The sequence below is a fragment of the Eumetopias jubatus genome, unplaced genomic scaffold, assembly GCF_037043125.1.
Source record: "Eumetopias jubatus isolate StellerSeaLion01/CBP00866 unplaced genomic scaffold, mEumJub1_p1.0 scaffold_10, whole genome shotgun sequence".
Taxonomy (NCBI): domain Eukaryota; kingdom Metazoa; phylum Chordata; class Mammalia; order Carnivora; family Otariidae; genus Eumetopias; species Eumetopias jubatus.
The window spans coordinates 93997039-94010704 of record NW_028274816.1 but is presented as its reverse complement, the minus strand read 5'-3'; the positions used below and the strand labels follow the sequence as shown (position 1 = coordinate 94010704).

Here is a 13666-nt window from a genome sequence, read left to right as displayed (position 1 = left end):
AGGGTCCGATGAGGGCTCTGACCCTCTGCTCACAGCTTTCCAACTAATCAGACATTCTCAGTACATTTCAGTGGGACTTCTGGGACTACTGTTAGAAATGTGCATTATTAAATTATTAGGTAACTCAAATATTATCCCAGCTTTGTTACATCCTTCTAATAGTTATTTAGTCATGCCAAAAATACACCCCTCCCCCCCCACACCCCCACACTTAATCTGGGTCCAGCAACATGCCCAGAATCTTGAGAGAATCCATTTTCTGAAACCCAGTTCTCTTGGATACAGATGATTTATAAGCCCAGGAAAAATGCATTAGCAAGTCACTGGTTTTGCATTTCACCCCATGACAAACTATTTTTCTTGGGAGGAAATGTTCCAGATTAGCCCTGTCCAATAGAAATACCATGTCAGCTCCGTATAGAAATTTAAATTTCCTACTAACCTCATTAAAAATATAACCAACAGGTGAAATTGATTTCAATAATGTTTAATACTGACATATAAAAGTATATAATAACAGATTTGTTAAATATAGTGTTAACCCAATATATCCAAGATATTATTTCAATATAGAATCAGTATACAGATTATTAATGAGGTATTTTACACTCTTTTCTTTTTGCTGAGTCTTTGAAATCCAGTGTGTATTTCATAATTAGAGCACATCTCAATTCAGACTGGCTGCATTTTTAAGTGCTCAACAGACTCATATGGCCAGTTGGTTACTGAATTGAACAGTGCAGGCCTAGAGGATTTTTCAAGGTAAGGGAAAATGCAGCTATTCACTCTTTGGAATTTAGGATTATGTGATTATGTAGCTGATGATACATTCAGACCACTAAAGATGAACAGGCTTGGTTCCTATGGGCTGACCCTATCCAACGGGTCGAAGAATTTCTGGTGTTCCTCGACCATCTGAAGATAAAAGCTGGGTATGAAGTCAGATCAAGAGGGTGATGATGGTCTGTAATTGGTGAGGATGAGAATTATTATGAGGGCATCAACTTGAGGTCCTGGGGCAGAGCACAGATGACCCATGGGCAGGGGTCGGGCTGAGGGTGGCACCAGCAAAGCTACCAATCGGGTTAGTATTCAAGTTCAACCCCCCCTGAAATGTTGCCTGTATAGAAAACAGAGCCAAAGCAGAGACGGGTGGGAAATCCTGCCACTGAAAATATCAAGAGAGAACTGGAGTTTAAACTTCAGGCTCTAGAAAGTGGTGAGTGTTGGGACAATCAATCTACTGGTCTGTTCTCAGGAATGAATCCTTGACAAAACTTCTCAAAGCAGCTCTCTCGAATGCTCTTGCCTCTCTGTTAGCACCTCTTTGCACATACAAGTGTAGTGTCAGAGTTTGTAAGTTTTCATAAATATCAGTCTAAACCAAATCTGAGTAAGTCTATTTTATATATAATCAGCTACGATGAAAGCAAAAAAAAAAAAAAAAAAAAAAGGTCCTGGCTAACATTTACTGAGCACTTACTATATGCCAGGTTCTAGGCCAGGCAAACTTAACACAAATGAGCTCATTTGATCCTCAGAGCACTGCTATGTAGTAGATGCTACCACGACCCCCCAAAAGGTCTGATGAAAGATCAGTGAATTTAAGCATCTTATCCAAGGTTACTACTAGTAAGTGGTATAGCCAGGATGTGAAATCACGATTATTTCAAATTATATCCTCTTTCTAGAATACCATGCTGGAACATGGAGTAACGTGCCCAAGTTCATGAGACTGGGATGTGGACAAGGCAGGATCTGAGTTCCAGCAGCAGGGCTCCCATGATGCAGGACCACCCCTCAAACGCACGTGGTCTGAGTGCTTGGCAGTCCCCCGCTGCACTCTCTGCTCTTTTCACCTTTGTCCCCATCAGCAGCATACCTCCCGCTCCTGGGGAGGGGCGGGATGGGAGGTGGTAGTCAAGCCCTCGCCCCAAGAACTGCTGCCATCCTTCACACTTGATCATAAACTTCTCTCTTTAGGGAACTCTGCAAGGAGTTCTCTGTAGAGAGCTCACACACCTTTCAAGCAATGCTGCAGTTTAAAGGCATTCATCGCGGGGCACCTGGGTGGCTCGGATGGTTAAGCGTCCGCCTTCGGCTCAGGTCATGATCCCAGGGTCCCGGGGATGGAGCCCCACATCGGGCTCCTGGCTCAGCGGGGAGCCTGCTTCTCCCTCTCCCTCTGCCTCTCTCCCTGCTCATGCTCTCTCTCTCTCTCTGTATCTCTGTGTCACAAATAAACAAAATTTTTTAAAAGAATAAAAAAATAAATAAATGCATTCATCTTGTTCTCTTGAATCCTGACACTCCAGAGAGTTATTTATGATGTCTCATCTGCCAGCTCCCTAATGGGACGTTGCTTTCCATTATTTTCTGACAACAGAAATATTCCACCACAGACAAAGCCCAAAGCACATTGCCTCTTGGCGATCTTAATTCTGCTAAAAATGTGTCTGTTTTGCTTTTTAACTTTTTTCTTTTTTGATGTTAGATATTAACTTATCCTAGAGTAGAGCAGCCGTGGAAGGCTGAAAAGGCTCAGGTGCTTTTAGCTTCTCATTCTGTTCTACCTTAATTCTCTAAATGACGAAGACAACAAAAAGCCTCAACCATCGGGCAAAAGAGAATGGTGTGGCCTCCTTTAAGGAAAGCTGCCTGGCTTTTCTACAGTAGCATCTCCAATAACTGTAAACAACTCGTGGAGGAGACCAGCAACCCCACCAGTAGAAAGGAGTTCATTTAAACTCCATTTGTAGCTAAAAGTCATCACAATACAAATCAGAGGGGATGACTGTAATACTGGAGCAAAATGAGAGAATTCAGCGTTGACTGTGTTAAATACTGAAATATGACATGGGAAGAGGCAGGTGGTGGTTTTCATGGACTCCTGAGCCTGTGCTCAGGTGCTGTGGGCCTGAGGAGCCAGGTCCAGGGCTCAGGTCATTAGCCCCATCGCTCCATTTCTCTATGGGGAGGATTGGGGAAGAAGGTCTTGGTTAGAAAGAAATCGCCCCAAGGGCGAGGGTCCAAGCCTTAGGAGAAAGGCACTGCATCAGAGGAGAAGGGGAGGGGGGTGAACAGGTGGGGGGCTGGGGGGGGTACAACCCTGGGAGGAAGTGGTTGGCTCCAAAGAAAGGGCTGGAGAGTGGTCCCACAACGTGCCTCTACTTTTTTCCTCCCCTGAACCTTCTTCCCTTGTTCTTATTTATTTATTTTATTTATTTTAAAGATTTTTATTTATTTGACAGAGAGAGACACAGCGAGAGAGGGAACACAAGCAGGGGGAGTGGGAGAGGGAGAGGCAGGCCTCCCGCCGAGCAGGGAGCCCGATGCAGGGCTCGATCCCAGGACCCTGGGATCATGACCTGAGCCGAAGGCAGATGCTTAACGACTGAGCCACCCAGGCGCCCCGTTCTTATTTATTTTTAAAAAGGTTTTTATTTATTTGACAGAGTGAGAGAGCGAGCACAAGCAGGGGCAGCGGCAGAGGGAGAGGGAGAAGCAGACTCCCCGCTGAGCAGGGAGCCCTATGTGGGGCTCGACCCCAGTGAGTAAGAAAAGGGTTAAGGTATAGACAGGGAGAGATAGGGGACCCCTGGCTGGGCTCTGAGACTATTCCTGGCAGGCAAAAGTGCTAAGCCAGAGTGAACAAGAGAAAAGGAAACAAGACCCCCTGGCCTTGGATGTTGGGAATATTTTTCTTTGGTAGCTACGGTGTATCACAGAAAATGACCAAACCTCAAAGAAATCAGTCATTAAGGATGTTATCAATAGTCTGTGCTCAAACCAAGATGGTACAAGAATCTCAAGGCCACAAGCTTCCCAGGCAGTTCTCAATAGAAGACTGCCATGGCAACCCATCCAGGACCCCTCTCACTCTAGAGAGCTGCTTCTCTCCTTTCTGCTCTCACCTTCACTTCATAAACTTTCACTTCGCTTCACCCTTTTGTGTCTGCGAGATTCATTCTTTGACTCCGTGAGCCAAGAACCCTGTGATCCTATAACACCAGGACCCCAGAATCCTGACCTGAGCTGAAGGCAGATGCTTAACCAACTGAGTCACCCTGGCACCCTCCCTTGTTCTTGATTCTAGGACAATTCCATCTCTGGGGGTAGACGTGGCCCAAATGGCTCAAGGGAAGAATCAACCAGATTGATGAAACACAACACAAACATGCTCAAGCTCATGAATCACCATGGAGACAGACAAATGACAAGAAGATCCTCTGGAATGGTTTTAAATGAGGAAAAGATGTGGTCAGAAGATACTTTTCTTCTAACTAGAAAGTTGAATGCCGTGCATAACTCCCTAGGCATAGCTCAAGCGGCGAAGGATTCAAATCCCAGATTTTGTAAAACATCCAAAGGGCATTAGGACACCGACAAAGATGCTGGAGTTTCCTGTGAACGCCATCACTAACAAACCAATGGCTCCATTTCTGGGGTGAACGCTTAGGATTATTACTTGGGTTCATTCTTGGTGGGGCTCGTGTAACACATCTTTCAGATGTGCTCACTTTCGAGTCTTTGCTCAGGACCCTCTGTCAAACGACCACGCTGAGAAACATCAGTGCACACTGACTCCTCGGGCTGAGACCCCTCTTAACCCCCTGACATCCTGCTTCATCCAGAGATTACCTAACCCACTGCCAGTTACACCAAGTTCCCAATTCGCCCACACATTATGTACCAGAAATCCACCTAAATGTAAATGAAGATCTATTTCCTCATAAAAACAATATTATAAATGGTCATCAGGGTTCATCAATACGCTTCTATTTCATCATGTGGCTGGACCATAGGACACAGAACATGACCACCATTTAGAACACGATTCCAACATAAAAAATAAAGAAAAGAAAAGAAAAGAAAAGAAAAGAAAAGAAAGAAAAAGAAAGAAAGAAAGAAAGAAAGAAAGAAAGAAAGAAAGAAAGAAAGAAAGAAAGAAAGAAAGAAAGAAAGAAAAAGAAAGAAAGAAAGAAAGAAAAAAATTTTTTCGGGAAGCTCCAGAAATTAAAAAAAAAGTGCCCTCTGTAACCCAGTTTCTGCAATGAAGCATATTGAGGATGATGATAAAACACTTGTATGAAAGTCTGCTTTTAGGAAATTTCTTATGACAACCTAATTTCATCTTTAAAACAATACCATTAAGTAAATACTATTAATATTCCCATTTACAGTGAAGGACATGCATAGGGAAGCCATGTGGTTAATAAATGGCAGGACCAGGATCTGACTACACAGAGACTTCGGGCTAAACCGGGGGTTAAACTATGGCTCATGCGCCAAATCTGGTCTGTCACCTGTTTTTATAAATAATGTTTTATTAGCACACCACTGTGTCCATTTGTTTACACCTTGTCTATGGCTGCTTTTCTGGCACAAAGGCATATAGCCGAATGGTTGTGACAGAGACCCAGAGGCCTGCAAAGCCTAAATTATTATGTGACCCTTTACAGAAAGTTTGCTGAACTAGGGCTAACCAACCATCCTCTGGGCCACTTCTCAGGGAAGGCGGGCCGTCTCTCCATCACTGACAATGAGCCTCATCGCAGGGAATGGGGGCCCAGAAGAAGCGAGACAAAGGAACAGGAATCCAGAGTCTTCTCAATTGGGGGGGAGGGGTCCTGGGGAATCACTGACCAGCACAGGGGGTTATAATAAGCTTATTTCTCAAGAAGCACCCTGCCTCATTCCCAAAAAGATCTGAAGCAGGGCCCAAAGGTAGAGACGTAAGCTCTGCAAAGAGGGGAACTGTTTGCTTTATTCATTGCTGGAGCCTTATTATGGAACAAATGAACAGACACAGAACTTATGTTTGTGAATCAGGAACTATGTGTACTTTATTTGAAGACAAATGGGGAACAGGGTAAAGGCCCATAGATGCACTGTCCATGAACACTGTGGTCAAGGTTCTGATTTGTTTTGTCTTTTAGGCAGATAAACTGCTCGAGGGGGACAATGCATTATGGGATCAGGTCATTTCCAACCATCTTGGGATTTCCTTGGCTCCTAAGAGCTTTACTCACCGATCATTCTGTTTGCCAGGATTCTAGAATCAATAGTAAATTTGAAAAAAATTTTTTCCTTGTTATCAAGATAAATGCTAACACGGTGGCATGGGCTGTAAATGCTCATTTGTTTGGATTTTTCTTCTATCAGATTGAGTGACTTTTGATTTCTGGAAGAGGATTCGAAAACCACACTTAGCTATTAACTCTTTCTAGAAAACAAAGCTGGACACAGAAAGAATAACCCTGTAGACTCTAGCTGGTGTACAACACCCCTGAGTAATGCCTGTCCCTAAAAGGACTAGTCATCATGCTGTATTTCATCCAGACATGAGTCACCATGGAACTTTAAATTAAAAATTTCAGCTGAATCATACTGTTACCAGAGGACGGGAAAGTACCTCTGGAAGAGCAGGCAGGGGAGAAAGGGACCTGGATTATGGAAGGTAAGTCAGGATGGCAAGTATACGGAGAGATGTGGACAGAGAGGCGAGGTCGCAGACACTGGGGAGCAGTCATACCGTGGCCGGGGATGGAGAGGGAGAAAATCGGGTGAGCGATGGAGAAAGTTCCCCAAATTGCACTCTGGTGCCAGGTGGCACCCCGTATGGGAAGGCTGGCTCTGACCCAGAACTGCTCAAATGTGGACACAGCCTTTCTGCCCAGGCACGCTACTTCCTGACACTTGGATGCTGGGGAAATATTACAAGTTTCACGTTTACAGACCTCAACGGAACACTGCTACATGGTAAGTCCCACCTGAAGTCAGATCTGAATGTTCTATTTTAAATACGACACAACAGCTGTGGGAAAATTCTCAGCATCTCCTTGACCCCACCATCGAGGGGCTTTCTGCCTGGTCTCCTGCAACTCTAAGTAAATGAGCTACTATAATTCCAGTAAAATCGAAGGAGCTGCAAGAGGTTTAAAGCAAAAGCTGTGATGTAGTTCAGGCAGGTGCTTTGAGCACAGAAGCCTGGAAGCTGGACAGCAGAGGCTCATGTCCTTCCCTGCACTTGCCCTTGAGCTGGTAGAATTCCAGTCCAAAGTCCATGCCCAGGAGGGAGCACCACAGGAATGGCCTCTAATGAGCCTCTAGAGAGAAATGCAATTCTGGCCTCAAGCCCTCTGACCTAGCCCCTCACCTTTTTTTTTTTTTTTAAGTATTGAGTTCTGACCTTTATAAAAAGCTAGACTCACTGCCCAGGGAAACAGGAAGGTTACTCACCAGGAACCCATGGAAATGAGGCATAAAAGGTGGGTCAATATTTCTCCATCAGCAAAGCTAAGTCTCAGACATTTCCAAGAGTGACTACCATCATGTTGCCCCAGTACCGCCCCTCCCTCAACTGTGTTCTATACCAGCAGTTTCTGACCCATTGGTTGCTAATGACCTACAACTACAGCATGAAATTCAGCAAGGGTCTGTTTAGCTTCTCAGCAATCTCTCCTGCCTGGGACATCAGAGTAGTGCTGGTGCTTGGGGTCCCAAAACTCTCTGGAAAGGTCCATCCTTCACAGAGGTGGTGTGACGTTGGGGATGGGGCTCCTGTCCTGAACTATGAGGGGGAGGTGGGTGTAGATAAAGGAAGTGAAGGAAAAAATAATTAGAGAAACAGGCCTGGCATCGATACTTGAAGCTACCCCAAGCCTTAATACATCTTTGCAGTTGAATGCCTCTAAATATTAATAGGGCCCTTTGGAAAGAACTTCACTTTATACATAAATATATTTTTTTTCTATTTTTTTTCCTCCTGTATTTTTTAGGAGCAGAGATTGCCAGCTGATTTCTACTGGCTGAATTTTACCTGTGTCTACAGCAAGAGATGTGTTTGGCCTCCACCAAGCTCTGAGTTTTAATTAGCTGTCAATATTAAAAGAAGTCAGAAGATGTCTTACTAAAAAAAAAAAAAAAAAAAAAAAATTGTGTTTTTGGCTTCTCTTGAAGAACCAGAAGATCTGACGGCACAGGACCCTCCTCGGCGTGGCAATAATCAGCTGCTGCCAAGTAGCAGCGGCTGCCCCCTTTGGACAGGGCTTGTGTTCACCCCCTGCCCCTGGTCCCCACCCTGCTGTCACCAATCCTGAGGCCTGTTGTTTGCTGCCATTTAGTTATATTATTTGTGACTCATTTATGCTCCCAGGGCAACCAGGGGCTTAAGGTCAGGGCTGTTTAAGTATTTGCCATCAACATCCACTTTCACCAAGTAGCCTGCCAAAAGCACTTTTGAACACTTTTATGTCTTACATCCTTAAGAATTCATTCTACCTCAATATGATCTATATATTTCTTTGGGACAAACCTTCATTTTGGAGAAGGAAACAACAGAGGGACTAAAACAAAACCATTGGCATCTCATTAGTGTCGACATTTCAGCCACAGTTCAGTATCTCCACGCACACACACACACACACACACACACACGTGTACACACACGTGTTTCTTTAGGGGGCGGGAATTCCCGGGAATCCTAATTAGCCTGAGGAAGAGAGAGATTCAAAAAGGAATTAACCAGTTACACAGACTGTGATGGCTACCGTACGAATCCCGTGGACAGCCAAGATGCAGGTGATTAGAGAAATAGAAAAAATTAGGAGCTGTGACCCGGAATGTAAGGCAAGTGCTTAGAGAAAGGAATGTGTATTAAAAGTGGAGATGTCTGGTGAGTAGAGACACGTATGGGTAGAAAGAAGAAAGGGAGGGAAGTAGGGAGGACAGAGGCAGAGGGAGAAAGAAGACAGATGAGTCTGGGAGGGAAGGCAAACACAGACACTCAATGGGAAGGAGACAAAGAGCTGGCCTTTTCTAAAGATCTGGAGCAGAAATGGAGATGCCGGCCCGAGAGCTTAATGACACCCAAACCACCTCCCGAGTTAATGCCAAAATGTCCTCCTGCCATTTGGAGAAGCACAGTCCTTCTTTCTAATGAGAATACCGCACTTGGAACCTTGCCTGTCTCCCCGCTGACGTGCCAACCAATTTCTTATGCAGAAATCAACCATGCTTATTTCTGGGATAGCTCTAGTCCCCATTCTCGCCCTGATAATAGGCCTCACGTGTTAACACAGCTTGCAAAGGAAGGGGATTATGCAGCACTTCTGTTCTTAAATAAAGAGAAAGATTAACACTTAGATTCTGTCTTCCAGCAGGTGTACCCACAAGACTCTGGCCCTTCCTGAGGCCAAACTTCCCAAAGAAAAGACGGTTCCACTAATTTCGTTGATATTCTCACCTCGAATTTCTGCCTGAGCTCCACGTTGCCTTCTTCATCCCCTTCTGGAATGGGTACGTTGTAGTACTCACCTTCCTCTTGGTTAAGCAGCTTGTACCTTTGGGAGACACAGGAGGAGAGGAGGGTGAGAAACACCGTGTTTCTACCACAGATACAGCAACTCCTCTCCTTGGACCTCCGGGCCGGCTGTTTCTGAAATGTGTCCTGTGGGGAGACTATAGCCAGATAACTTCACGGCCGATGGTCATTTTAGACGGAAGCCGGTTTGTCTGCTGAATCTCTAAGGGCTCTAACGTCTTCAAGACTATCAACCTTTGGCTGACACATATATATTCAACCTTGGGCATTCTTACCATCCACTGGCCGGCATCTTCATCAGCTCCGAGACTCCAAAGGAAAGGGATCCCATGAAATCATTCCTTGTTGTTCGATCCCAGTCCCAGATTTCTACGGACAGCCGTCGGTCTTTATCCGAAGGTTTTAATTTGCTACAAAAGAGAGCACGGGCGCACACAGACACACAGACACACAGACACACAGACACACACAGGTATCTAGAACCTGGTTTCTTGGGAGCCACACCCCATGGTCATGACGGGAGTCCGAGATTAAAAAACCAATAGTATATTCGATTCACTTCCTGGGGCTCCCCACTGCCAACAGAGTACCCGCCCCCAGCAGCCAAAGCTCCAGACGAGCGGCTGGCAAACTAACACCCACAGGCCAAATCTGGCCCGCCGCTTGTTTTTGTAAATAAAGCTTTACTGGAACACAGCCATGGGCTTTTGTTTACATACAGTCTACAGTCTACGGATGCGCAGAACTGCGTGTGGTTGCAACAGACTGTATGACCCAGAAAGTCTAAACTATTTACTAACTGGCCCTTTACAAAGCTTGCCAGTCTCTGTTCTATACAAAAGAGCTACGTTTCCAGTCATCCACAGAGAAACCACTTCCTGTGTTCTAGTCTGCAAGGAGGACCACTGGCTTATGCTCAACTGCAGGCAGTGCTTTCTTACCCCTGGTGGTTTTATGACCCCCTCTCCCCTCCCACAGCCCCCTTCCTTCTTTCTCTTCTACCATCTCTGCCTCTGAAATCCTGGCACTCCTTTAAGCTCCATTTTAAATGTCACCTCCTCCAGGAAGTCTTCCCTCTTTAAAGGTGAGGATGATCTTCCCATTTCGGGGGCAACAGCATGTGACTCCTGTATTCCTTGTTTTAGAAATTATTATTTAAATTCTTACCTTACCTTCTCCAATAACCCTCAAAAGAACTCAAGTCCATCAATAAGTGGGACATACCTTATACATTTTGACATCATCCTTAACATAAATGCAGTTTTTTGCACACAGGAGGTACTGATAATAATTTGGGGCCTGCATCACGTAACTCTTGGTTACCATCCACCAAAACAGGTGATGACCGTGACCTCTTAGCAGTGGTCTGAGAAAGTCTTAGGAATGAAGTGATGTTTAAAGACATTTACAACAGGTCCGCCCCATTATCTCTCACAGTGAAGTGGGCAGGTTTGTGATGTGTGGGGAGAGAATTCAACTGAGAAGACAAAACTTACAACGTAAAGGACTCATTCCATTGGGGGTTTAGTGTGGAGCGGATGGTTTTGGTTTTCTGTTTGCTTTCATTCTTCGGATCAGGAATAAGTTTCAGCTTCACATACGGATCTGAAAGCCCATTTGGATCCATAGGAATTAGATTTTTTGCATCTCGTACTGTGAAGAGAAAAGGAAAGAGGATCAAATGTTATAAAAAGAGAACTGACCTGTATTGCCCAGTGTCCTGTGTCAAGACCCAGCTGAATGACAGAGACGCCAAGATGGTGTTTAAAGGGAGAGGAGGTGAGGACCAAAAAGCTCTGATCTTTGATATGAGAAAAGCTGTCCGCTGTCATTGCTGCCAGAGACAATGGGCATCACGCGGGCCCTGTGGTCAAGCCTTGGGACGGCAGCGTCGGCCTGGATACCTCATATGAGAAATGCAGAAGCCCGGGTCCCTCCCCAAAGCTGCTGCAACAGAATGTGTATTTAAACAAGATCCCCAGGTGCTGTTTGCAGCCCTTCTCCAGAACTGGTCCTGCCCCCCAACCCGGCCCCCCAAGCAACCAGCCAACCCAGGCCATGGTATTGCATCACTTGAACTCCTGAAAGGATTCATTTCTTTTCTTTGTAAAGGCCAGTGACTTCCAATCTGGCTGTACACTGGAATCTCTTGGGAGGAGGTTTAAAAATCCCAGTGCTAGGATGCCTGGGTGGCTCATTTGGTTGGGCTCATTGGTTGGATCCCAGGGTCCTGGGATCAAGTCCCACATCAGGCTCCTTGCTCAGCGGGGAGCCTGCTTCTCCCTCCCCCTGCTTGTGCACACACGCGCGCTCTCTCTCTCTCGGACAAATAAATAAAATCTTAAAAAAAAAAAAATCCTAGTGCTCCTGAGGCACCTGGGTGGCACAGTCCATTAAGCGTCCGACTCTTGGTTTTGGCTCAGGTCGTGAACTCAGGGTCATGAGATCGAGCCCCGCATTGGGATCTGACCTCGGTGGGGAGTCTGCTTGTGACTCTCTCTTCCTCTCCCTCTGCCCCTCTCCCTGCTGTCCCTCTCTCAAATAAATAAATAAATCTAAAAAAAAAAAAAGTCCAGTGCTCACAGCTAATTTAGAATCCCTGAGGGGTGTGGTCCATGTTCTTAAGTGCTCCCCAGGTGATCCTACGTGCAGCAGAAGAGCCATCGGTGTGTCTGCCTGTAACACAGAATATGCTCCACAGCTGTGCTATGCCTTGTTCTGCAATGTGCACACGTGTCCCCAGACCAGTAGCACCCGGGACATCAGCTGTGCACTCATCACATGTGTGGAATCACAGGTCCCGCCTCAAAATCACAAACTCAGGACTCTCACTTTAGCCAGACCCCCAGATGATTCCAATGCACACCCTAGATTGAGACGCACTCATATGGGAATCCAAAATGATGAGGAGGAAAGGTCGCTTCATCCAGAGAGGGAGGCATGCTCAGAGATGTAGCCAGCAGGGGCTTGTTACCTCTGGGGGAACGGGTAAAGCCACTGCATGGAAATGGGACAGGTCATTACCTAGCACTCTAAGAAGGGACAGAAGCCCGAGCCTGCCTATCCCAAATGTCTTCCTCACCATCTTTGGATGGCATCTTCCCCAACATGGCTGATACTTCCCATCATCAGGGTCGCTAATTAGCCAGATGCCATGAGTACACATCAAACTGGTTCTCCCAGCGTAGCCCCTGGACCAGCAGCATCGGCACTACTGACTGAGTCAGAACTCTAGGGGCCAGTTCAGTGATCTGTGTTTACCAAACCTCCTGATTCTGATGCACAGGGGAGCTGGGGAAACACTCTTCTAGCCTACCAGTACAGATCATCAGTTGAGGGCGACTGTTAAATGAAGTCCTTAGAAGAAGGTGCTGGGATTGGCAGTGGACAGAGATAGAGGAGGGGCTGGAAGGATGTTAAAGATATTGGGTCCCTGGACATTGCCCTAAGTCACAGACCAGCACTGCCCGTTATCAGCCTGGGGACACACGGAGCGCCCGTGCCTGCTGGTGAATGGCCTTACACCCTCCTTGTCTGGAAGCCTTAGCACAGGCAGGTGACAGGACCGTATCCAAATGGTCTGAGTGGGGAGTGGGCTGGTTCATATCTACTAGCCACGGAGAAGCCAGGCTTCTGTTCCTCTTATTCACTTATGCTTTCCAAGGATTATTATCCCCATAATATCTAACCTCATCCAACTGGGAGTGGGTAGAACATTAAGCAAGCTCAGCACACCTGCTTTCAAATCCTGCCCCCCCTCATGTACTCCCAAGCACTGGGAAACATAAGTTCCTGAGCCTCTGTTTCTTCCCTTAGGAAAGTGAAGAGGGGCTCATTCCCAGTGAGACAGGATTGTTGGGGGAAGTAAATTGTACATAATTGTACATAACTTTATGTGCTTTAGACAGTTCGTGGCTTGGAAAATGGAGGGGAAAAAGGATACCACGACGTGAGTGCTTACTCTGCAGAGTCCCCCACTGCCCACAATCTCAAAATCTTCAGTGGCATTAGGAGGTCTCCAGGGGACCTGGCTGTCTGAGAATTCCCTCAAACTCATGCTGAAGGTTTTTCAGTGCAATGCAGAAGATCCAGTCTCCTAAAACAGCAACCCAAGTATCACAAAAGATGAAAAGTTTGAGCATAAAAATAGAGCTCTCCCAAGAGGAACGGGAAGGGGCCAAAGGTCTCTTTCCAATTAAGCACTGGAATGAGAATCAGAGACTTTGTAAAAGGCAGCTAAAGCCTGGAATGTCCACCACGGAGGCTACAGCCCAGATAAACTAATGAGGAAGCAGAGAGGCCACCAAGAGTGTTGCCAGTTACAGAATGATTATGGGTGCT

The 13666-nt window shown here is 46.0% G+C and overlaps 1 protein-coding gene across 2 annotated transcripts in view; it reads right to left on the bottom strand.

The window, feature by feature from the left end:
• PRKCA (protein kinase C alpha) overlaps positions 1 to 13666 on the bottom strand; it is a 399391-nt gene that overhangs the window by 83879 nt on the left and 301846 nt on the right. For both annotated transcript variants that reach the window (XM_088028179.1, XM_088028178.1), the window contains exons 6-8: positions 10822 to 10978; positions 9601 to 9735; positions 9248 to 9344 (exon numbers count right to left, since the gene is read on the bottom strand). In XM_088028179.1, coding sequence (XP_087884305.1) covers positions 9248 to 9344; positions 9601 to 9735; positions 10822 to 10978 — 389 coding nt within the window. The remainder of the gene's footprint in view (positions 1 to 9247; positions 9345 to 9600; positions 9736 to 10821; positions 10979 to 13666) is intronic.